At 38.1% G+C, this 24,571-nt stretch overlaps 1 protein-coding gene across 1 annotated transcript in view; it reads right to left on the reverse strand.

Moving 5' to 3' along the window:
* Nucleotides 1-21,946: 21,946 nt before the first annotated feature.
* The window catches only part of LOC140227551 (ATPase MORC2-like), a 38,835-nt gene continuing 36,210 nt past the window's right edge, over nt 21,947-24,571 (reverse strand). The window contains exon 26 of the mRNA XM_072307959.1: nt 21,947-23,996. Coding sequence (XP_072164060.1) covers nt 23,910-23,996 — 87 coding nt within the window. The 3' untranslated portion in view covers nt 21,947-23,909. The remainder of the gene's footprint in view (nt 23,997-24,571) is intronic.

A 24,571-nucleotide genomic window follows, 5' to 3' on the forward strand; every position in this document is an offset into this window, starting at 1 on the left:
ATTTTTGAAATGTTGTTTTCACATAACACTTAATGAACGATTTTTTAGGACATTTATGCAGGCTGTAATATTGCAATGTATGTTCCAATAATTTGACAAAACCATGAAAACATTTCACATTGTATGATTTTATTTTTGTATTACAACTTGGAAACAAATGAAACCACCCACATCCCAGCTAACAGTCGGTTTATCCATCTAATAAGTATTACACAAAGATGTTAGTCTCTTGCCATCTAATTTTAATAGTGTCAAGCAATTTTGTTGCAATGTATATGTATGCATGTTATGGGACTGTCCTTGAAAGTGACATTGAGCAGTTACCATGGCAACCAGGACATATCAACTTCATAATTATAACAGAGGGAGGTACCGGTATGTGTAACCAATATAGGCATATGTGGAGTAAAGACCTGAAATATGGTATTTCACATTTTCACATCATTGCTATACTGCAATTCAATCCTTCGGAATTTATTCACAATTAAATTCAAGTTTAAGTTACTATGGCAACTATAAATATAAATTAAGGCTAGATTAATGGTAACTTCATTAAGACTTTCTTTGTAAGAGGTATGCAGGCAATTGATATTTCGTGCACTTCGCACAAATAACAGGCATTTTTGTGTATTTTGCATACTTTGCTAACTTTTTTGAGGTTTGTTCCAATTATTTGATGGTTACCATGGCAACCAGATTTTTTTCGACTAAAGACATTATACTAATATTACTGGCCGTTTAGACAAGTGTTCTAATTGAAGTACTAGTGTTTAATGACATTTTTCTGACTTTTAGGCTTCATGGCGGCCATTTTTGGACGCCACTTCGAATAATTAAAATTGCCTAAGGGTGAGAGCTCCACACCCACCTGAATATTATTGTAGAGATCCCAAAGATGAATAATCAACAAAGAAAAAATATATATATCAGAGAAAAAGTACTTAGCCCCCTCGGCTTTTCATTTCAGTATTGCCCTGCTACATCATTTTGCAGTAACCACTACATTATAGGTAACACAGAACATTATTTCCATTTAAAATTGCACTTTTCTAAAATTAGGCCCCAAACAATCACCTCTCCTCCAATTAATTTGCCACAAGAAAATTACCACTCCCATTTAAATTTTCTAACATCGTTTGTTATTTCAGTCGGAAAAACTCATATTCTGTGAACAGCGAAAAATAACGGGTATCAACGAAGTCTTCGAAATCACAGTGATTAATTATTCGTTTCTTTGTAATGATCTCGGTATTCCCGAGCCGCATCAGAGCCGATAATACATTAACCATCTTGGTTTTTTTTTTTTGTCTTGTCTTGTCCCTTTGCTTACTTGCTTGTTTGCTTGCTTACTTTGCGGTCGTGCTGGTCATCCAAGGCTAACGCTCAGAGGTCCCCATTTCTGCATTCTGTCTAGGAATGAAATCGTGAAAAGCTTGCTTGCTTCACATATGATGATGATAATGTGAATAATGATGATATTAATAATGATAATGATAATAAAAATAATTTAAAAAAAAATAAATTAATAAATACTATTAATGGTGCCTATACTTGCACAGGGCGCAGGTCTACTTTTTTCGATGGCGTTTCAAGAAATAAAAATGAATTTAAATATCATACATGTTCAAACAAGAAAACACAGAAGAAAATGACAAGCAACAAACAATCACATACCAGATAAAGATTGCAATCGTTCCGAACATTACATATTGCAGTTATAGTCCTCATTGTGAGGGGAACAGATACGTTTTAAGTTTGGATTTCAACATTTTATAGATGACAGTAATAGAGGAGGTATACGGGGAAAAGGGTATGAACCGAATGATGTACTAATAAGTTTTTGTGACATCTTTTTTTGGGGGGGGGAATATTGCACAATAGCGAATTCGAAAAACCCACCGAGAAGAAGGCAAAGAATGATTAAGCATAACAGCCATGGGCGTAAATTCCCCCTGTAATGGAGGGGGGGGGGTGGGGATGGTCTGTACATAATTTCATTACCTAAAAGAAATATTACCATTTTATTGAATTTATGTAGGCACTATTCAGGGCCGCGCCACATTTTTGAAAGGTTTGGGGGGGGGGGGTCAAAATCACCTTTCAGTGAAGAAGAAAGGAAATCAAAAGACAAGAGAACAACAACAAAAAAGTCTTCATACTGACAAGCAAAAACAAACAAACAAAAACAAGAAAAAAAAAGACTTCATATTTTTGCTGCCACTTCCCTCCCACTTCATAATTCATGCAAAAGAATGGGACATTCGCTCCCTGTAAAGTGTGTGTGTGTGTGTGTCGGGGGGGGGGGGGGGTCACCAAGCTTCTCCCCCTCAACAAAAAACAAAACAAAACAAAACAAAACAAAACAAAACAAAACAAAACAAAAGGGTGCGCCGGTCCGGTTATTGGCTTGTAACCGTGGTAATGGTGACAATCGCCGATCACCCCCCCCCCCCCCGTCGACTTTTTTGTTCCACTAAGTAACCAATTTGTCTTCGTTTCCAAAACAAGTCGACTTGTCCTGTTTTGACAACTCGGCATTTTGTCTTCTCGTCCAAAACAGTCGACATGTCGAGTTTCAACAACTCGTTATCATGTCTTCTTGTCCAAAACAAGTCGACTTGCTGAGTTTCAACAACTTGTCATTTGACGTCTTGTCCCAAGCAAGTCGACATTCCGAGTTTCAACAACTCGTTATCATGTCTTCTTTTCCCAAACAAGTCGACTTCCCGAGTTTCAACAACTCATTTTCATGTCTTTTTGTCCAAAACTAGTCGACTTGCTGAGTTTCAACAACTCTTTATCATGCCTTTGTTGAAACTCGGAAAGTCGACTTGCTTGGGATAAGAAGTCAAGATGACGGGTTGTTGGAACTCGGCAAGTCGACTTGCTTGGTTCAAGAAGACAAGATGACAAGTTGTTGAAACTCGGCAAGTCGACTTGTTTGAGACAAAAAGACATGATAACGAGTTGTTGAAACTCGACAAGTCGACTCGTTTGGGTCAAAAAGACATGAATACGAGTTGTTGAAACAAGTCGACTTGCCGAGTTTCAATAACTTGTCATCTTGACTTCTTGTCCCAAGCAAGTCGACTTGTCGTGTTTCAACAACTCGTTATCATATCTTCTTGGCCCAAACAAGTCGACTTGCCGAGTTTCAACAACTTGTCATCTTGACTTCTTGTCCCAAACGAGTCGACTTGCCGAGTTTCAATAACTTGTCATCTTGACTTCTTGTCCCAAGCAAATCGACTTGCCGAGTTTCAACAACTTCTCATCTTGACTTCTTGTCCAAAGCAAGTCGACTTTCCGAGTTTCAACAACTTGTCATCTTGTCTTCTTGAACCAAGCAAGTCGACTTTCCGAGTTTCAACAACTCACCATCATGTCTTTTCGTCCCAAACGAGTCGACTTGCCGAGTTTCAACAACTCGTTATCATGTCTTCTTGTTCCAAACAAGTCGACTTCCCGAGTTTCAACAACTCGTATTCATGTCTTTTTGACCCAAACGAGTCGACTTGTCGAGTTTCAACAACTCGTTATCATGTCTTTTTGTCTCAAACAAGTCGACTTGCCGAGTTTCAACAACTTGTCATCTTGTCTTCTTGAACCAAGCAAGTCGACTTGCCGAATTCCAACAACCCGTCATCTTGACTTCTTATCCCAAGCAAGTCGACTTTCCGAGTTTCAACAACTCACTATCATGTCTTGTCGTCCCAAACGAGTCGACTTGCTGAGTTTCAACTACTCGTCATCATGTCTTCTTGTCCCAAACAAGTCGACTTCCCGAGTTTCAACAACTCGTATTCATGTCTTTTTGTCCCAAACGAGTCGACTTACCGAGTTTCAACAACTTGTCATCTTGTCTTCTTGATCCAAGCAAGTCGACTTGCCGAGTTGCAATAACTCGGCTTCTCGGTATTTAACCTGTCTTCTCGTCTTCTTATCTCGTCATCTGGTTGGCACTTTTAAGCTTCCGTAGACCTATGATCATAGCAACATGAAACATAACCGAACGTGCAATAGCAATTCGCAGAAAGATGACTCTTCCTTTAATACGAAAGCCATTTCAGCTTCTCTGACAACATCAAGAAGCCACAGACACAATGCCTGTCATAGATGACATCATTCGCCCGAATCAAGATTTGGGGGAAATCCCGCATAGCTCGCAAAATTCCCAGAATGCAAGTGGTCGATTTCATTTCAAATAGCGTCATTTTCCTTTTTGAATCTTTTTGGAAAAAAAAAAGAAGAGATATACAACAAAATGCTGCTGGAATTCTATCCAAAAAGCAAGACAATGGACTATAAGAATAAAAGAAAATGAAAACTTAATAAACGCAAAAAAAAAAAAAAAGCCGACGAGCACTTATTTTGTAGTACTGTATAGTATGGCTGCGGGTGAAAATGATTTTTGTGCGTGCCCACTGTCTCATGCTCATACAATACTAGGGAGTTTTCGCTACACAACGGGAATACGCGGAAGCAATCAGCTGTGACAGTCCCCGTACTCGTCCCCATGTCTAAGCAGTTTCTACGCAGGGGACAAGATCGCTGATTGATTGGCTGGCTGGCTGGCTGGCTGGCCCCTCCTGCCCAGCATTGGGACCGAACGCTATTTTGGCCGAGTACTAGTACCGTACTCGTTTTCCCCAGGACGGGACGTTTCTCGGATTTGATCATGCGCAGAAGCAAAGTTTGCACACGGCACGTTCAACTCAAGGTCGCGTCGTGCTTGCGAAAACTCCCTACTAACTACTCATCCATTCACCGCGCCGTAAACAAACTTGAAAACGCAAGCAAGCGTGTCAGCACACCCTAATACACCACAGGAACACAATCTTGTATTCACACATTCGCGACAGGGCGTGCTGCTGTGCACAATATCATAACTCAATCAGGAAATTGATGTATTTTCTGCCTGGTACCCGATGCTGTAATGGCAAACGACGCAATGTTTTTGCAGCCCATAAGTGAGTTCTACCCTAAATCTTGTAATTTGTGTATTCTATATTCTAAATGTTGCCATTTTAAGATATCTAGGCTTTCCTGTTTTTATTCTTTTGTTTTTCTTGTCCGAAATATGAGGACTTGGATAAAGAGAGTTTACATGACTATGCCTGACCAACACCTATAAGAGAAACTATGAAATTTCATCGATTAGTTCCTATAAGACGTTGGTTACCTGTCGAAGGAGTCGAATGAATATAGGTGTTTAGGCTAAGTCTACAAGGTCTGAAAATATCAAAATCAGTATATTGTCAAAGTCAAACATACATTTTTAAAGACGGGATCTACCGAGCGTCCTTCGTGCAAACTTTCCACAGACAGTCATATGATATCGCAAACCGCGGTATTATCTTTGAAGAAATATATAAATAATATAATAAACATTACTATGTACCATGTTTGTGAGGATTTCCTGTTTTTTATTCTTGGAAACTTAAAAATGAAATGAAATAATGGAAACTTAGCAGAGGCTAAGTTTCCATTATACGGTACATTTATATTTGTTCCTTCTATTTCTGTCCCAGGTCAGTTCGGTGCGTGTTATATATGCGTTTAGTGCGATGATGCTGATACTTGTACCGTACGCCTATGTCATCTGTTTTTTTACATTAAAGGGTGTGTACAGTTCTGGTCGAGGTGAGGATTTAGCTTTTAACGTTTTGCGAGATATTCAGAAACCACTCTATGAGATGTCAAAGAGCATGCAATTCTAAAGGGTATCAAAAGTTTATTTGATGAAAATCGGTTTTGAAATGGCCGAGATATCCAAAAACAAGGTGAAACAAAGAGATCCTAATAAAGTTGTGGCCTGTCGCCTTTTATTATTATCACTTTTTTTGGATATTTCAGCCATTTCAAAACCAATTTTCATCAAATAAACGTTGATTCCTTCTTAAAATTACATGCTCTTTCATATTTCATGATAGGTTTGTCATTATCTCACTTAGAAAAGTTCAAAACATGAATCCCTTACCTAAACCAGTACTGTACAGTCCCTTTAACAATTTGAGTACTCATGAAACTCAACTCACAAAAATGAATGCAATGCCAGATTAGAAAAAATGACATCATATCTCTCAAGGGTCATAGTTTACGGAAATTTAGCTATATAGATATTTCATTTTTGACCATAGACAGCTTTCAGTATGATAGGTTAAGTCACATTTTGGCGTAAAGAATGAAAAAGCCGTCTTTTCTTCAACGAAGGTGGGGGGGGGGGGGCAGAGGCCTCTACCTCGACTGCTGCTATAGTTACTGCAGGATCTGCATATTCCTCAGGCCAGAACAGCTCTTTTATGTATACATGATGCTCTTTTGTTTTCAACCTCTCTCCTCTTTTGCATAGTTATTACTTCAGAAACATGTGCCTTTTCAGAACTTTTATATGTCTTGGTTGGAGGCATGAGTTTTATACTCATCTGTGTGAGACCGTTTTTTTTTTTTCATGACTACAATACACTATCCCCCTTTTGTGGCTACGTTATGTACAATATTATGACGTTAACCAAGAGGGTTTCTACTTTTAATTAAAGTAGTGCAACTGCAGCATTTAGTGTTGTATTATTTTGTATTGTGTTTTTACCGTCATAAAAAGATATTCAAAGATATATCACATAAAATAAATCTTCAACGGAGGGATGACCCTACACAGCGCTGTTACCGTAACAGCGCCGTTTTACGGTGGGATCCTGATATATGAGAAATACAAACAAAAAGTATACAGTTACATAAGAAAAAAAAATACAAGCATTCAGATTAGTATTTCATAAGAGAATTATATGCAATTTCAAGCTTCGATGATAAAAATATACAAACACAAAAAATATATAGGCATTTACGTACAGCGTGTGCCAGAAAAAAACGAAACCGGGCTTCCATGCAACTTTTTACTATCGAAATCATACATTTTCTATATGAGATATACATCAATGGAAAGATAAACTTTTCTTCTTTCATTTGATGTACAACTTAATGTTCATCGTTCATGCATGACTGAGTTAAAACAATGAAAAGTGGTGCTACCGACTTTTCATTTGCACGCGCAAATGGTGACTTTAAGTGAATTTTTCAGACTTTTAACGTTACGTTTTCCAAAAACAAAGTTCATAACCCAAATATTCATATTTTTTTCTCTCATAATGAGACCTTACGCGTCGAATATGAATAACGCATGCTTGAGAAAAAATTGCATGAAAACATGCTTCATTTCTACCGATTCTACGGATAGTTGAAAAACAAGCATTCAGCTCTCCCGACTTAGCATTAGACAATGGGCTCATCTGCTCCATTCAATTCACACAAAACAACCGCAGTGCTACAGTGAATGTTGTTCGGGGGGGGGGGGGTATTTACAGAGAATGCTGTATGAGACGGAAAGCCCTTTGTTGTCATTTATTTAGAATAAGCTATGAGACATAACTAATAATTGAAGACTAATATCGTGAGTATTCTCAGGCAGCACACAGTCCAATGGCTATGGGGAAATCAACATTACAACAATGATACACATTTTGATGATATTGTACCTCAAACCTATTTCACTGTTTTCTTTCCTCTCTACATTTCCCTCACCCGTGGTTCATCTTTCATCACTGACAGGGTTTTGAAGTTTCTGAAGGAGGAGGTGAAGCAGAAAGAGAGGGTACATCTCTTTATTTATCACTGAACTTGCGCTTCTCACATGTTAAAGGTGCAAGTGTAGGGCAGAAAGTCGTCTTTTTTTTGGGGGGGGGGGTTCTCGGAAGGGTTTTTTTCGGTCCGTTACTCCCACCCCACCATCCCAAACATTCCGCTGATGAACACCCTTTCCTCTGTAGTTAGCTGCATGGTCAGGCAAGCTCATAATCATGTGCTAATTTACGACCCTATTCACAACCGAACCGTCTGTAACAATCCCTTTTACCCACTCCCTTCATGTTTGTGTAAATTCATTGAAGCATAAAGGCCATTGTTATCTGCCAAGTTGGGCAGGTGTCGGTAAAGCTAACTGGCTCCTTATTTACTATCTATCTATCGGGGTAAAATGGAAGCATGTTTTCAAATTAAGTTTTCTCGAGCAGGCGTTGACCATTTTGTTACGCATGGGATATCATATGAAATGAAAAAGAATTGATATTAAGGCTATGATTTTATTTTTTTTTTTTGCAAAAGAAAGTCTGAAAAACTCATTCAAAGTCGCCATTTGCTCGTGCGAATGAAAATTTAGTAGCACTACTGTCTATTGTTCAAACTCAGTCATGCACGAATTTTGAACAATGAGTTGTGCAACAAAGAAATAAGAGAAGTAGTGTATCTTTCAATCCACGTTCATCTCATAAAGCAAATATATGATTATAATCGCAAAGAATTGCAATGAAACTCGGTTTCGTTTTTCTTTTTTCTGGGACACGCTGTATATTCAAGAGAGAAAGAAAATGAATGAAGAATATACATCTACATAAAATCAGAAATACAATTTTCGAATCCCTTTAAACTTGTATTTGGACCTAAGGTCAATTTCAAGGCATAAGGCCGTACATTGTATTGCATCGATCCCTATAATGTGTAAAATGTATAAAATATCAAAGTCTGCCTGGATGTTTTACTAATATCCCCGTTACTTTGTTTAAATAGATTCTCAATATAAAGATTGTTGAGTCTAAGTTTTTCCTATGTCTCATGATCTCTGTAGTTTTGTGAACTCTTGTTCTATTATTCAACAAGGGATCATGAAAACTACAAATTAAAGTAATCACCATTAATCACCATTATGATCAAAGAGATGTAGGTGATGCTTTTAAAAGGAAGGAAATATTACATTAGATGCATCATACGTTTTCTGGGCGCAGGGCCTGTACGTATACTTTCCAAGACTGAACAATAATAGGCCTATGGTGCGTGTCGATATCAAGTGTATCTATCGTGTTAAACGTGTACCTGTATGAATATATTCTTAGGATATCAATGAATACGATAAAAGAAATATGGCTTTTTAATGCTTAATAGCCATTTCAGTTTACTTCTTGTATATTCCTTGTGGTTGCAGGTAGAACTACGTCACTTCGAGAAGCTGCTAGCCTGCGATTGTTGAAATGCCCCCTGTGCTCTCATCGTTTGAGGGACCCAAAGAGGCTATCTTGCGTGCATTCATTTTGCATTGATTGTCTCACAAAGTTACATGTGGCAGCAGGGAACTCCAACACATTACCTTGCCCGATCTGTCATGAGTCCACATCCATTCCAAGAAATGGAATTGGAGAGCTAGAAGAAAATACTTCTATTAGGGATTTGATAGACACTATAGCTGGGCTGCGACAAAGCTGTACCTTAGCGAGCTGCCAAAACTCAAATCGAGATCCCGAAGCCGTCAATTTCTGTGAACAGTGCGACACCTTCATGTGTCGAGATTGCACGAGAGGGCATAAATTTTGGGAACCTAATCAAAATCATCGTGTGATTACCGTCGACGACATCAAGAATGGCAGAGAGGTGGTATCGGAACGGGTGTTCTGCCGGCACGGGGCCCAGTCCAGGGACGAGTGTCGTGATGTCTGTGTAACTTGCAAGAAAAACATTTGTGAGAGATGCAAATTAAGCCTTCACAGACATCACGAGGTCAAAACGTTGGAAGCGTACCATGAAGGGAACAATGAGGAATATGGGGACGTTTGCAGAGAAGTGACAAACTTAGTGCATGGGTTGAAACGCCATGAACAAGAACTTTCACACACTCGCTCAGAAGTTTCTCGTCACGCCAATAACGTACAGGTAGAGATCGAACGAAGATGTGAAATGACGGAAAGGCGATTATCAGAAAAAAGGGATGCCTTAGTTCAGCATTGCAAGAGACGTAACTCTGATCTAAAGGACAAAATTCAGGGGTTTATCGAGCCGATTCAAAGGAAGAGAGAGCAAATTGATGCTGTCAGTGAATTGCTGAATATGGTAAATGATTCCAACTTGCCTGACGAAAGCATACTGTTACGAAGCAGCCTGGTGAAAAAATTGCGATTTCTGATCAAAGAAGCTACCCCCTACATGAATGTGATTCAAATAGAAACCGATTCCGTCATGGGATTGGCGTTTGAAAGCTCTCCAGAGATAGAAATATTCTTTGGACAGCTGGTTCACCAGCCTATTAGTCACGTGTATGATAATATACCGCCTAGTCCTACGTCACCTTATTCAAGGGTAAGCAACCCACCAGAGCTTCCTCGTCGATCAGCTCCATGCGGCAATTACGTCTCGCGAGACCCACAGCCGACGGATGAGTTCGAGCAGCCAACACACTTGAGACGTGAGCACAGGAGGCGGTTAACGCCACCCTATGAAAGAGTAAGCGATGATGATAACCTTTATGAGCACAGGAGGCGGTTAACACCACCCTATGAAAGAGTAAGGGATGATGATAACCTTCCACGTCGTGAAAGCACAGAGCTTCCTTGTCCACCAGGTTCATGGGGCGGTTACGGCTCGCGAAACCCACAGACTATGAATGAGTTTGAGCAGCCAACATACTCAAGACATGAGAAGGGGAGATGGTTAATGATGCAGGAAATCCCTCTTCCCGTCAAGGATAGCATGAATGATATGACTGCTGCTCCTCATGACATGATGGTAATAGGGTGCATGAAAGGCGAAGCTATCATCACCTGCTCCAAGCAGAACATACAACGAACTTTCAACATCAACGCTACCATTATTGCTCTAGCCTGTACACCCTCTGGAATGTTCGTTGTCTGCGATGATAAGAACAAAATTTCCGTATACACCGCATCTTGGGACATGCTGGAAAGGACCTTTAAGACTCTTTCTGTTGGAAAAGGGGGAGTAGTAAATCTCACTGTAGGAGATAGAGACAAGTTATACGTGAGTTATCGGAAAGCAAAAGTGATTCAAGTGTTCGACTTGAATGATGGCAAACAGACCAACCTGGTCGAATGTATGTTTAAGCCGGACCAGATTCATGCTTTGCATCACTCCGAACTGCTAGTTATCAAATGCCACTCGAACAAAATCATAATTGCCGATAATTCTGGCAAAGAGAAACAGACCATCCACAAAGGAGGGACGAAAGCACGACACGCTTATCCGGCTGTAGGCAGAGACGGCTCCATTCTGATCGCATCTATGGGAAGCGGGAACACCGTGACAGTTGACCGACACGCGCATAATCTGGATTTTATCGAAACGCTTGTGTCCGACTTCATAATGTCCGATTGTCGTCGAGACTGGTTGTGCCTTCAGGAGTTTTCTTCAGGAAATGCCATCGCTCTCTGTACCACTAGCAGGGTCTACATCTTTCAGTTATGTTCAGTTCAGACCATATCCTAGACGACAAACTATTCGAGCAGATTGTAGGCCAAAAATTATACACAGCGGTCTTCTTTCGATTTCGGTAACTCTATTGAAGGAAAGTTTATTACACTGACAGTACCAGTCTTGTCCTATCGAGTCAAAAAATAGGAACATTAACAGCATTAGACTGAATAGCAACAACGCAAGCGTATAGTTCGACAATTATATCGAGGACACGGCGATTGTGATCTCATGCCATTGACACGCCGTTGATGAGCAAACCCAAATATTTCTGAGATATGGAGGGAATGCGGCGCCATTTCGTTAGGAAACAATATGAGGAATGAGTCGTGAAAAGCTAATTATGTATCGTCATAATTATGCACAACCTTTTTGAGACGCTTATATAAGTTTGTTATACTTTTGTAGAAATACAGATATTAGTCTTATGTTTTACAGAACAGTAGAGAATGCATAATGTATATAAAATGTATAAAAGGTAGCACCAAGGTACATTGAGTACAGCTACAGCTTCAAGCCCAACTCTGTGGCACAAAGGTGTTACTTTGCACTTGACCATGCACTACAAAATTGTGGTCAAGAACAAAGGATTAGTCATCAACCTGTGCTGCAAGGTGACAAAGATGGATATTGGTTAGGGGCCAAACTACGGTTAATAGAACCTGAATGATATTATAAGCATGTATAAAAATGGTGCTGATGTATTGAAATCGCTTTCTAGTTTAAGAATCATAAATGAGATCAGTTACAATGCGTATAATTAGGTTCTGATAAATGATTAAGTTCCTTCTTATTTTAATTTTTTGTTCTTTGAAAGAAATTCATACTTGGGAGTATGTCTTGTTGTTTACAGGCATTGTATGTATCTTTATTATTGAAATAACTCCATAGAATGTCGATCATGTCGATATAAAACTGCTATATTCCATTGGTTGTTGTATATTTAGTGGAAAGTTATGTTGTTGCTTGTGATTTCAACTTAGAGTCAGTTACAAACAAGTATAGTGTCATATTCGTGTACAGCATATCAAGAAATAGCGTCCACTGATAGACAATCAGGAATATGGTTAGATTTGTAGACAATTTACTGTGCAGCTGACAGCTTTGGGCTTTCTATCATCATGCAAGAACACAGTAATCTGTACCTATAATGAATGTTGATGTCGTTTTACATCAACTGAGTTCAAGATGGTCAAGTCCAGCGTACACAACCCGATACTGGAATATTATTGTCTTTAAAATAGATTGACTATGATATAAAGTCAAATATTACCAGTCCTAATCCATAAGTTGCACACTAATTTGTTGAGATGAGGTAAAGGTTAGACAAGAGTAGATAATTTGGAGTTTATTCCGATTGTTTGTTCACATTTAGTTTATATATATGAACATATATATATATATATATATATATATATATATATATATACTGTATATGATATATGAATCGGTGCCAGTGCCTAGTGGCTTGGGTACATTCGAGTATATGGATTTGAAAAATTATATTTGAAATTGCTTTTTATCTTTTGTAATAATTCTATTTTATGTACTCAACCATAATACGATATAACATTGTATATATACCTTTAACTTACTTGAAAAGGCGTATTTGTACTTCAAGGATGACAATATTGATTTGTATGTAGATATACATGTACAAAGTAGTAGCTAGTATATGAATGGAATTGGCAATCTTAGTTTGTGATATGTAATTAGATTAAGTTGTTATTTGAAGAGAAAGAGTAAATAGAGTCATATCTCTTTATCAATTGGTACAATAACTTAGTTCGCAAGTTTTGTGAATGTTTATAGTTTCTTGTATTGGAGTTTGGAATTGTTGCTTGAATCCGGGACGTATAAGGTGGTCGAGAAACACATAAAAACTCAATTGTTGCATCATGAACCTTCATGTTAATCATAATTAATATGTGTTCATTAGGGTCACATATTAATTTGTATGCAGGCAGCAGCAGCCGTTGGCATCGTCCGGAGGGCGTTGTGGAGTGAGAACATTGAAACGATTCTCATGGTATTGCCGGTGTCCGACTTGAATCATGGCATTCAAGTATTTTCTGTTTTATTTAGATATTATGTATATATATATAGATGGTTGTTTTATTTTTGTAAATACTGTTCATCAAAATGTTTATGACGATAAAGAATAGACCCGCTGTACTCGTACCGACAATGCTAACTGATCATACAGAATACTACACTCGTAATATGTCATTCCCGGAAATTTACTCATAGCAATTGCTGTTCCTATCACTGTTTATGTTATCCGAAGTGATGATATTAGATTTTATAGAATAGAAGATTAAATTATGAACATTTTGATGGCATTTGTTGTTTATATTGGTAAATTCATGTGTATTACAAGGGTTTAGTCGGTATGCATTCATGAGTTGTTTTATAATGATGTTTTACTGAAGACGTGTATAATGCTTTCGCTCCGCTCTTCGCTATTTGAATATTCTACTTTTCAAGTGTTTGAATGAGCTGCATTTATAGGTAAAAGGACAGTTTGACATTTTTATCGTTTATTACATTATCAATACTGAGTATCAATACATGTAAGTTGTAGGCCTAAACAGTAACATATTTTCCCCCCTGTGTGTATACGCATCTAATTTTCTGTCCATAAAATGTGATAGGTGTGAAAGCTGTGCGCCTTTGACTCATTGGGTTGAAAGGGTTAAAATCGCACGAAAGTGGTGCTCTATTTTAGTTGCTCTAAAAGTAACTCATGTGCAACGACATAATGTTGTATTGTAGAAGTTATTCACAACAGTTTAATGATACAAATTTAATGGGAAGAAACGTGCTGTTTTCACATCTTTTTCATAAATACTGTTTGTGCATTGGATCTATTATACCACTTTGTCACCTAGCATGTCACTCTCCAAGTACGGGTCCTTAGATTGACATTCTTGGTCATTATATGACTGATTTCATTACGAGAAATGCTGCCAATATATCAAGCTTTTCTGAAGGAATTGAACTTTTATTCAAAAAGAGAATACATCAGTGTGACTGCACAAAATGACACGTGCAGCAACTCTATGATCCCCGTCTACATCGGGGCGCACCCCCCCCCCCCATAAAGCGCTGCGTTGCCCCTGAAGACACATTGATAACGCTGTACAATGGAACAGCAACTGATTAAGTTCTGATTGAAGTCTATCATGTGGTTGTGTATACAGCTAGTTTAAACGAAAATGTACAATGATATGAATGGTAAGTAAGCATTATTGTTGGAAGGGATAATGTTTCGGTAAATATCCCTTCCAACAAATTTCTCTGTATATGCCTATAAGGAAAAGATCCTCGACATGCTTGCGGATAAGTAATTCAATGTGCATATCTTATCTTAGACCATAATGTCACCTTCAACTATGTCCTTTGGTGAAATATTTAGCTTTCCTAGTGTCAATACATTTGTATAAAAACATGATTTTATCACATTTCAAAGCATTATGTCACGTGTAATTACGGTAACATTATCGCAATTTAGATACATTGTATGTCGCGGGGTTAATCGATTCATGCACAATAAACGAGCTATTTCTCCTATTCATCTACGTTTTATTAAATATTCCTCGATTCTTGTCATATAGCTGGAGGTAGTGCGTATACTTTTCTAACTGTTACTCAGACTCAATCATGGCCTTAGTCGGACCCAATGCAAGCAACTGAACCATGGAACAACCAGCTATTCTGTTGTTTTTTACATTCTCTACAGAATATGGTAAAAAGGGGAAAATCCAGAATGATATTCATCGGTGCTATTGACATTGCGTTGCATGTCTGCATTAGGCAACGCCCCATTGACGCAAAAGAATATGAGTTTTGCAAGTCACCCAGGCGGGTTTTTTTGTTTTGTTTTGTTTTGTTTTTGTTTTGCTTTTGTGTTTGTTTTTGTTTTTGCTCTGCTTTACACAACGTCACGCCACATATATTTCTGTCATCGTGCAAATTTAAAGGAGATAGGCATATGCAATGCAAATGCATGTTGACTTGGATTCATGGATTCATGATACTGTCAATATCACCCCGTAGCCAAATGAACATCTATAAAATATCCTTCAGATTACTTGGATATGCCTACAAAAACCCTTCCAAACCAATATGTGACATCATCTGTCAATCATTGCTTAAAGGGAATGGCTAGTAACTGATCAGTGGGATTCAGTGGGAATGCTGGGGGATGATTGTTCCAATCCTTGTGGGATTCATTTAAGAGTACATTATGTATCTACTGTTTCTAATGTTTCCAGGTTAGCATGCCTGTACAGTGACGGGGCGATTAAACTGCACATTACTTGCATATGAGACCATTCTGAAGCAAATAATTTTCACACAACAGTAGATACATAATGTACTCTAAAATAAATCCCACAAGGACTGGAACAATCATCCCCCAGCATTCCCACTGATTCCCACTGATCAGTTACTAGCCACCCCCTTTGAGTACTGATCTGGTTAATAAAAGATATTGGAATGCACCTTTCCGTATACTACAGACTGACCATAACTTGCGTGTTACAATCATGATTAGCATAGGACACTGTATGTACACTTGCAAGTTACGCTCGGTCTGTTGGAAGGCGTATTCCGATATCTTTCGTTACGTACTTTACCACCACTCGACAAATTATATGTCAAGGGTAAGAATCTTGATTTGGAGGGGGTTTTTTTTCTCCTTCTTTTGCTTGCTTGTGTGTGTGTGTGTGTGTGCGTGTGTGTATGGACGTATTCACGGGATCTGAAGAAAAGAGTAGAAAGGTTTATAGAATATTAGACACACATTTATGCCTATTCATTTGGCCACGTAAGCAATGATCATCCAGGGTAGGCATATTATGAATCAGTGCATGTCAACATGCATTTGCATTGCATAGTTGTTGTTGTTTTTTTTTTCTTTTTTTAAACACGGGTCAGCAGGGTTAATCTACAAAACCAGTGTCTGCCGAGGATATTGTTCTTCAATAATGTGCTAGTATGAGTCTCAGGGAAAGAGAGGGGACTTCCCACGGTTTGAGAATTAAAATGCGTGACGCCCTTCACAATGAGTGCCCCTGTGAACACACCCTATATGCAGTATTTTCAGAACGTAACTGTACGAGGCCTATACCATGGCAGAGCGCTGTGCACTGTAATTATATTCTGTTCAAATTGTGGTCCTGATCGTCGAGGCAGGATATACACTTTAAAAAAAAAAACAACAACAACAACCCAGAAAGTACACACTTTTCCAGCACATATTTTTCATGGAAGATTTTGCTTGATATCATTGTGTTTTATATATATACCATACAACAGATTATTTAATTGGCTATCAACCTGGTAGGTTAATACAAAGTGAAATTTCATGCATGAGTGAACACATTGATTTTTGTCTTTCATGACACAAAACAATTTATCAAAAATTGCAAAAATTGACACTATGCAATTCTTTTGCAAACGCCCTCCAAGATATACCAATGATAACAAGACCAATTCAACACGAGAGACATGAATGAAAAAGAAAAAAAAAATCTCCTTGTATCGCTTTATATCCTAAGAGTTTCTGTCCAGTCTAACTTGAAAAGACACAGGGAGTAAGCTGCAAAGGTGATGAAATGGACAAACTTTTTGTATTTCATGCTTTTGATAGGAATTCAAGGATTCATGAGACAAATTCAAGAACCAAATATCATTTTCAAAATTCTTAATTTGAAATTATATATAACGTTTAGACAATATTTATATGGTTTGAGGAAGACAATCAAATTAACCACAAATTTTTAAAAATGCAGTTTTTCATATCGTGGTGCCCAAATGTGGAATAGTTTGCCAAGCGATGCAAAACAAAGTGCTTCTTTAGTTGCATTCATAAGTGCAATAGATAAGTTTCATACAAAGGTAGGATTTTAAGATAATTAATTGCAGTTTTATGATGTGTGTGTGTGTGTCTGTATTAAGTCTTATGTTTGAACGGTCCCACTTTTATTTTTCATTTTTCTATTTTTCATTTATCACATGTGTATACACGTATGTATATATATATATATATATATATATATATATATATATGATATACATGCATTTTACTTCTTTTTAATGCGTAAGTAATCTTTTGCAATATTATTTCAGTATAAATGGTAGGGTTGTTTTTATGGCGTTGATTTTACAGTGTATGATAATTGTGTTTGATTCTACTTCTCATGTTAAGTATACTTAGTACAAAATGTTGTATTATGTTACATTGATTTGTAACATGCACTTCACGGACTCACTGAAGAACAGCCTTTGGCTGAAGTGAGTGACCGTGTCGAAATAAAATAAACTGAAACTGAATGAACATAGCATTCGAAATTTCTACCACTTTTGTTAACATTGCCTCTTTCATAAAATTTGAATTTGACAGAAGATTCTTAATTTTCTATATTTTTTCGCTTTTCTCTATCTTTGCGGGCTACAAAGTCATTATAGAGATCACAGGATGATTTTTGAAAATTGATTTCTTTTTTTTTTTTTGATTGTCTTTTGTTGTCATTGTTACATGGAAGAGCACATACGCATGAATGACAACTAGTCCATATTTGCCGCCATTTTTACTTTTGTGCTTTGGAAGAGAAAAAAAAAAATGAATGTGTTCACTCATGCGTAAAGTTTGCCGAAGTTCTATTGACCTACCAGGTTGATAACCAATTGAATTACCTTTGACATGGTATATAAAACATTAATATTTGGCCAAATTTTCTATGAGAAATATGAACTTGAAAAAGTGTTTACTTTCTTTGTTTGCCGAGTGTAGACGACCATGCAGTAAGAACATTTATCGCTCGAGAGGTGTGTTCATTGTTCTAAATATGAGCCTTACATTTTAGAGTCGAGTCTCATTATTTTGATTGTATTGGGGGGGGGGGGGCTATTTTAAGATTACACAGTACATGTATTCCCTTTCTGGATCGTTTCCTGCAGTCTAATTTTGAAAGTCTCTCCCGTGTTGCTATCGATATGTCAGTTTGGGAGTACAATTGTATGTTCCAAGCCCGAATAGTTCTTGGCGATAGGTTTCGGTATTGCAGCTGATAAGTTTGATAAGGATAAAAAAATGGTGCCCATGTAGTGTCTTCTTTGTGTTACAGTATGTATGCAAATTTGGGTGTGGCGACTTGGCCTTGGATGAGTGAATATGAATAAAGCGCGAATGCCTCGCCACAAAACGGCGATTTTGTAGTGGTTGGTAATTACACGTATATCCACTTGAAAATCACACGATAACTTGTTGGCGCGTTCTATTCTAAGGTAAGGATTTTGGTCTCAGTACCCAAGGAGGAACATGTACATGTAGGTCTATCTCCATTGTCCATTACTTCCAGTGTGGTTCTATTCCTCGAGTATGCTTGGTTTAAAAGGATATTGCCTCACATTTTTACAAATCGTAGGACCTACATTTAATTGTTCATGTACAATGTACCATTTGTATTTTATGACACGCATACTCGGTGTGTATACGTGCAAGACACTCCATCTTCTGCCAGTGGAGCTGCGAAAGTCCGTAGTCCGGTGTATATACATATACAATATATTTGTGTGTTTGTTTGTGTGTATATATATATATATATATATACACTATGTATATATAGTGTATAATATAAATACACCTATGTCTGAGAAATATGACATTTAACTCCTTTGCCAAAAAAAAAAAAAAAAAATAGGCATTAGGAATACAGTCCGTCTAAGGCAACCTGAGTAAAACAATGCTTTGCTAGGGTTTCCGACACCGTTTTGTCTCACCAGCCAAGCTTCTTATCTGCACAGTAATCCCTTGTACCATGGGCGTCACCAGGGGAGATGCACCCCCCTTCAGACCAAAAAAAAAAAAAAAAAAAAAAAAAGAACAAATCACCACTTCAGTCTGCGAGCGACCTCAACGCCGGACGCTAAATAATTATTCTTGTTTGTTGTTTGTTGTTTTTTTTTTATTTATTTTTTATTTTGAACCAGGGACAAGAAAAAAAAAATCGTGGGCAAAAGCAATTCGCACCCCGGGCTTTAGCGGCACTGGGCCCTGTTTTATGAAGAGTTAAAATCAATTATAAAGTTGATTTCAACTGTAAGTCTATGGCAGACTGTGTGGTAAGGAAATTTAAAATTGATTTTATCTTTTGATAAAACGGGGCCCTGATCTACTAGTATTCTACAGTGTTTACTTTTTATCGACTGTACTGTACATCCGTACGGTACGGAGCACCGTACACGTTTGCATGTGCGTGTGCTACTTTTACAAGTATGTAGGGTCTATGTACAGCACGTTACTTCTGACCAATCCATACTGATAATGCGAGGCCAAGTGCGAGCCTCAGCCTCATTAAAAAAAATAATAATAATAAAGAAAATGGAGGGGCAAGTATATCATTTTGCCCACCCCCCCCCCTCCATAATTCCCGAGACGAGAAGATTTTCTTGCTTTTTTTGACAGTTCCCCCATAAAAACATTGGGCAAGCATTATAATTTTGCCCCCCCCCCCCCCATGATTAATACATTGTAATTCCAGAGATGAAAAGAGTTTCTTGGTTTTTGACAGAAAGAAAGTTGCCCCAATAAAAATATTGGAAGGGCAAGCGCACCATTTGCCCCACCCACCCCACATAATCATAATTCCCGAGATGAAAAGATTTTCTTGCTTCTTTGTTAGAAATCTGTCCAATTATTTAACCCAAAGTGTGCACCAGGTGGCAGGTTGCTGAATTTCAATTCTAAAAAGGAAAGTCTCTCTCGTGTGGGAAGGGGATACCCCTTCCCACACTCTCCCCGTTCGGTTTATTTTCCATGGACTTAATACACCTTTCGATTGACGGATTTACAAATGTTTCATCGAAAGTGTGCACCAGATCTGTCACTTTACTTCATAAAAAAAAAAAAAAAAAAAATGCAAAAGTTCCGTCGTGGGGGAAGGGATATTATCTCCTTTCAATTAAGCCTTTACCACTGGCGTAGCCGGAGGGGGGGGGGGCGATAAAACACGCAAAAACCTGCATCAAATTGCACCATTTACAACATCAAAATGCAAAAAGTTTTCACCGTGGGAGGGGGACACACCCTCCCTCCTCGCTCGCTCCGCTTGCTCGGGCTCGGACGCGTTCATGGCATCAGTATAAGAAAATACAAGAAGTTTTATTTAAATGATTTCATTTGTAGGCACGTTGTTAATAACAATTTACATCAACATGTGCTACCTTAAACAAGTGGGACTGTTTCAAGTCGATAAAACACGCAAGAACATGCATCAAATTGCACCATTTACAATATCAATATGCAAAAAGTTCTCACCGTGGGAGGGGGACACCCCCTCCCACACCCTCCCCCGTCGCTCACTCCGCTCGCTCTTGCTTGTTCGCGTTCATGATGTATTCAGCATGTTCAGTGTAGATATTAAAACAAGAAGTTTATTTGGATGATACTATTTTATAGGCAAATTGTTCCATAATAATCTACATCAAAATATACTGCTCCCTTAAACGAGTGGGACTGTTTCAAGTCGATAAAACAATCAAAAACATTCATCAAATTGCACACTTCACAAGATCAAACTACAAAAAGTTCTCACTTTGGGAGGGGGACGGGGGACAACCCCCTCCCACACCCTCCCCCCAAGATGAAATCCTAGCTACGCCGGTGCCCTTTCCTCGTCTGGTTTCCCTTAAAAAGCTTCCTAAATTCCAAATGTCTGTCCAAAAAAAATTCTCGTTACATTTAGTGTCAAAACGCACCCCCTTGAAAAAAAGCTGGTGACGCCCCTGTGTACAAACACTGACCTATAACAGACGAAAGTACTCCTTTGAATCCATACACGAGTGGCAAAATTGATCTAAATGGCAAAGGGTCTGGAATTCAGACTACCCTTATCTAGAAAACGGTGTCGAAATAATCCCCAAACCCGAGTTGGGAAAGATTTTAGACGTGCAACTCCTCCTCCAACTCTCCTCCAACTCGGGTTTGAGGATTATTTCAGCACCAGTTTGTAGATTTGTAGTCTACATCAAAGACAATTATACATTTACGGCAGTGGAAATGCATTGCTGATGACCAAATTCTTCTTGCATGATTGTTATGTGGGCATCGTAATATTGTGTTAATTTTCTACCAAACACAAGCTGCATAATTTTTTTTTTTAATTATGTATTCAAGAAAGTGCAATCTTTATTTGTGCAGGATTTTTTTTTCTCTGCAAGAATAATTCACAGTTCTTTACCACTCTAGTCTAGGGATTGATTCAACACTGTTTCAGGGGATTGCAAGGTCTAAAACCTGAATTGTATAAAGATATCATATTTTGGGAGGTGGGGAAGTCAATTCCCACCTCCCTCCCTAGAAATGACAGAGGGAATACTCATGACAACAAAGCAACAGCAAAGTGCGGCCAAGCACACTGATGTGTGCGTGCACCCATGCATGCAGTCATTTTACACTTGCCAGACTGAGATAAAAACAAAGGGGGGGGGGTCTCTGCCATGAGAGAGCTAACCGTTGGTAATGCTGGGTATGGCAGTACCAGGGGTATAGGATTAAGATAGCAGCTTCTCTTGTGTAAACATTCAAAACGGTGAGTTCAATTTAGACGAGGTGTTCTCGTCATGGCAAAGAGAATACAGTGTATACTGCGATTGATCCATATTTATTCAATGTTCTTTAGGATGACATTATCTTGTTGTTCAACATCAAATAACACTTCTTCAAGAATCACATTTTCAACAAACTTATAAAACATATTTGTTTGCATTTCTTTTACAAAACTGGCAGAATCTGTGGCCGAAGTAAGGAGTAGTTCACATGCTCATTCCTAATCAATCTCCCATTACAATGCCATGTCAAATTTCGACTACAAATATGTGAACGTTAGAACATCATGTACACTGTACAATATACTGTATTTAAAAAGTAATGATGAACGGCAGAAAAACAAAACAAACCTGAAAACTTATTTCAGGGAACACATACATAAGTGATAGTGAAATGGAACTTAAATCAAATTGTGGTGGGTATTGTACATGAATTACGGATGTTTCCTCTTGCTTTCTTGGTACAGGTACTTCCAGGTACTAAACTATTTCCTTTTCTACCTGTGATAAAATGCAAACTGTCTTAAAGCACCTAAACTAGGGTGAAAGCGTGAATATGACACCTTCACAAGAAACAGGATGTGTAATTTTCATACACGTACCTGTATATTTTCATCTACAATACAGTACCACACTCACCCAAGCTGACAGATAGGCAAGCATTGCTTTTCTTCAATCTTTATTTTTTGAGGGATCTGAAGGGGTTTCAATTTGTTAGGTTGTACGTACAAGCTTGCACAAAGCTGTGACATAGCAAACTGCTTACTTCAGTGGGATTAAAGGTAAATTATACTGAAATTTACTAACCCTGTCTGCAAACTGATGCTAAATTCTCTTCTTTGAAAGTCATCTGTTCTCTACAGAGTACACTGGCACAGGATGCTTCTCACTTTACTGCGTATTTGCTTTGTTGCTTTCATTCTTTGAGTGTGGGTGTCTATGTTGATTTTACTGTATATATGTACATGTATATTACTGGCAAATCTACCAACATACATAATTGTTCACAGAAGTGGCAAATTCACTTATGTCACAGATTTTTGTTGTGATTAAGTCTTGGCAGCAATGGAATGCATTCTTTTTCAGTGGCTCTTTCATGTACATGTACATGCATCGAGGATTTTTTTTTTTCACCCTTATCATCACTTCCTGTGATACTTTTTTTTCGAACAGATAGAAAAAAGAAAAAGCTTCATTTCACACAGGGGGTCAGAGAAGCTAACTTGAGGAACATTCATCCAATGATTTTCAAGTGTACATTGGCTCATGGAACAAACACACACAAAAATAAGAACAATGTGCTGTCCACTATATATTTTCATAGCTACAGATCTGGCTGCTCAGAAGTGTGTACACAATTGGCACGAACTGGTAAAGATTCTCTCCAATCAGTTTTCAGAAATTCATTGACTTTAAAGCTCTCTGAACTCTTCCTAAACACACACAATAGAAAAATAAGTACAGTTAAATGCACATTTCATACATAAACACACGATGAAAAGTACAATGAACAAATTTGAACAGCTATGTACATGTTTTAACGGTTTTTAAATTGAGCGTGATCCATTTGGCAACTTTAGCTAAATAACTGTTCTAAACAGATGTTCCCTACTCCACAGCATGTCCAGGGAATATTCATGCTCAACTTTGAGGACAAAGAGAAAAAAAAAGAGATGTAGAAAAAGAAAAGGATAGTCGGTGTGGACATAATAAAAGTTGGTATGATACAATATGCAAGAATACATGTTAACGGCGTACTATCATACATGAAATTGACAACTATGAACTGGGCAAACACTGGCCTCCGAATCAAACGATAATTGCTTGCATACTTCATAGCATCATAGAAAGCACCATCAATATGAGTTCAGATCACTCTTGCTATGCACTGAGCATTCTTGCACAACTTGGAGCTGCGGGTCGCATGCACTTTATAGCTGAGCTACAGTGTGTAGATATGCAACAAAAGGAAAGGTCCATCAAGGCTGCTTTCACTCTTGCGTGTCTTGGTCCTTGAGACATACTGCCAGGAGGTTGTCGATCTCATCTCCCTTCATGCTCTCTATCGAAATGTCATCCTGCAATCGAAATTCAAAGAGCAAAGTTTCCATGGCCGGGTTGTCCTCATGAAATGTCATTTCAGATCAGACAACTTAGCTAACATGAACATAAAAACCCTAAAAGCTTTTTAGCTAGAAATCTGCAAATATTTGTGAATCGAAGCCTTGCTTCAAACTACAAAGATGAACAATATTTAGAATGCTAGTCATAACATTGTACATTAAAATAAATACAATGTGCCTAAATAAATTTGCAGTTTACTGAGTTAACATTGTGCATACATTCGTGAACCAAGACAAAAGGTGCCCCCCCCCCAAAAAAAAAAAAAAAAAACTAGAAATGTCGCTATGGCGACTGATGCCTCCGCCATAATGCATGATTCTCCCAATAGGCGTATAGTACAATGTCTTCACAATGTGTGATCCATGACAGTTTCACATAACTGGCAAAATATTGAAATGACAGGTTTGTCAGAAATGTCTTGAACTGGGTTTGCTATAATTTTTCTAAGAGTGCAGGTACACATATTTGGGGAATTTTGGGAAAGTTTATGCAATGAGTAATTTCCAAGGTACGAAGAAAGAGTGTGATG

Source organism: Diadema setosum, chromosome 4, assembly GCF_964275005.1.
Source record: "Diadema setosum chromosome 4, eeDiaSeto1, whole genome shotgun sequence".
NCBI lineage: Eukaryota > Metazoa > Echinodermata > Echinoidea > Diadematoida > Diadematidae > Diadema > Diadema setosum.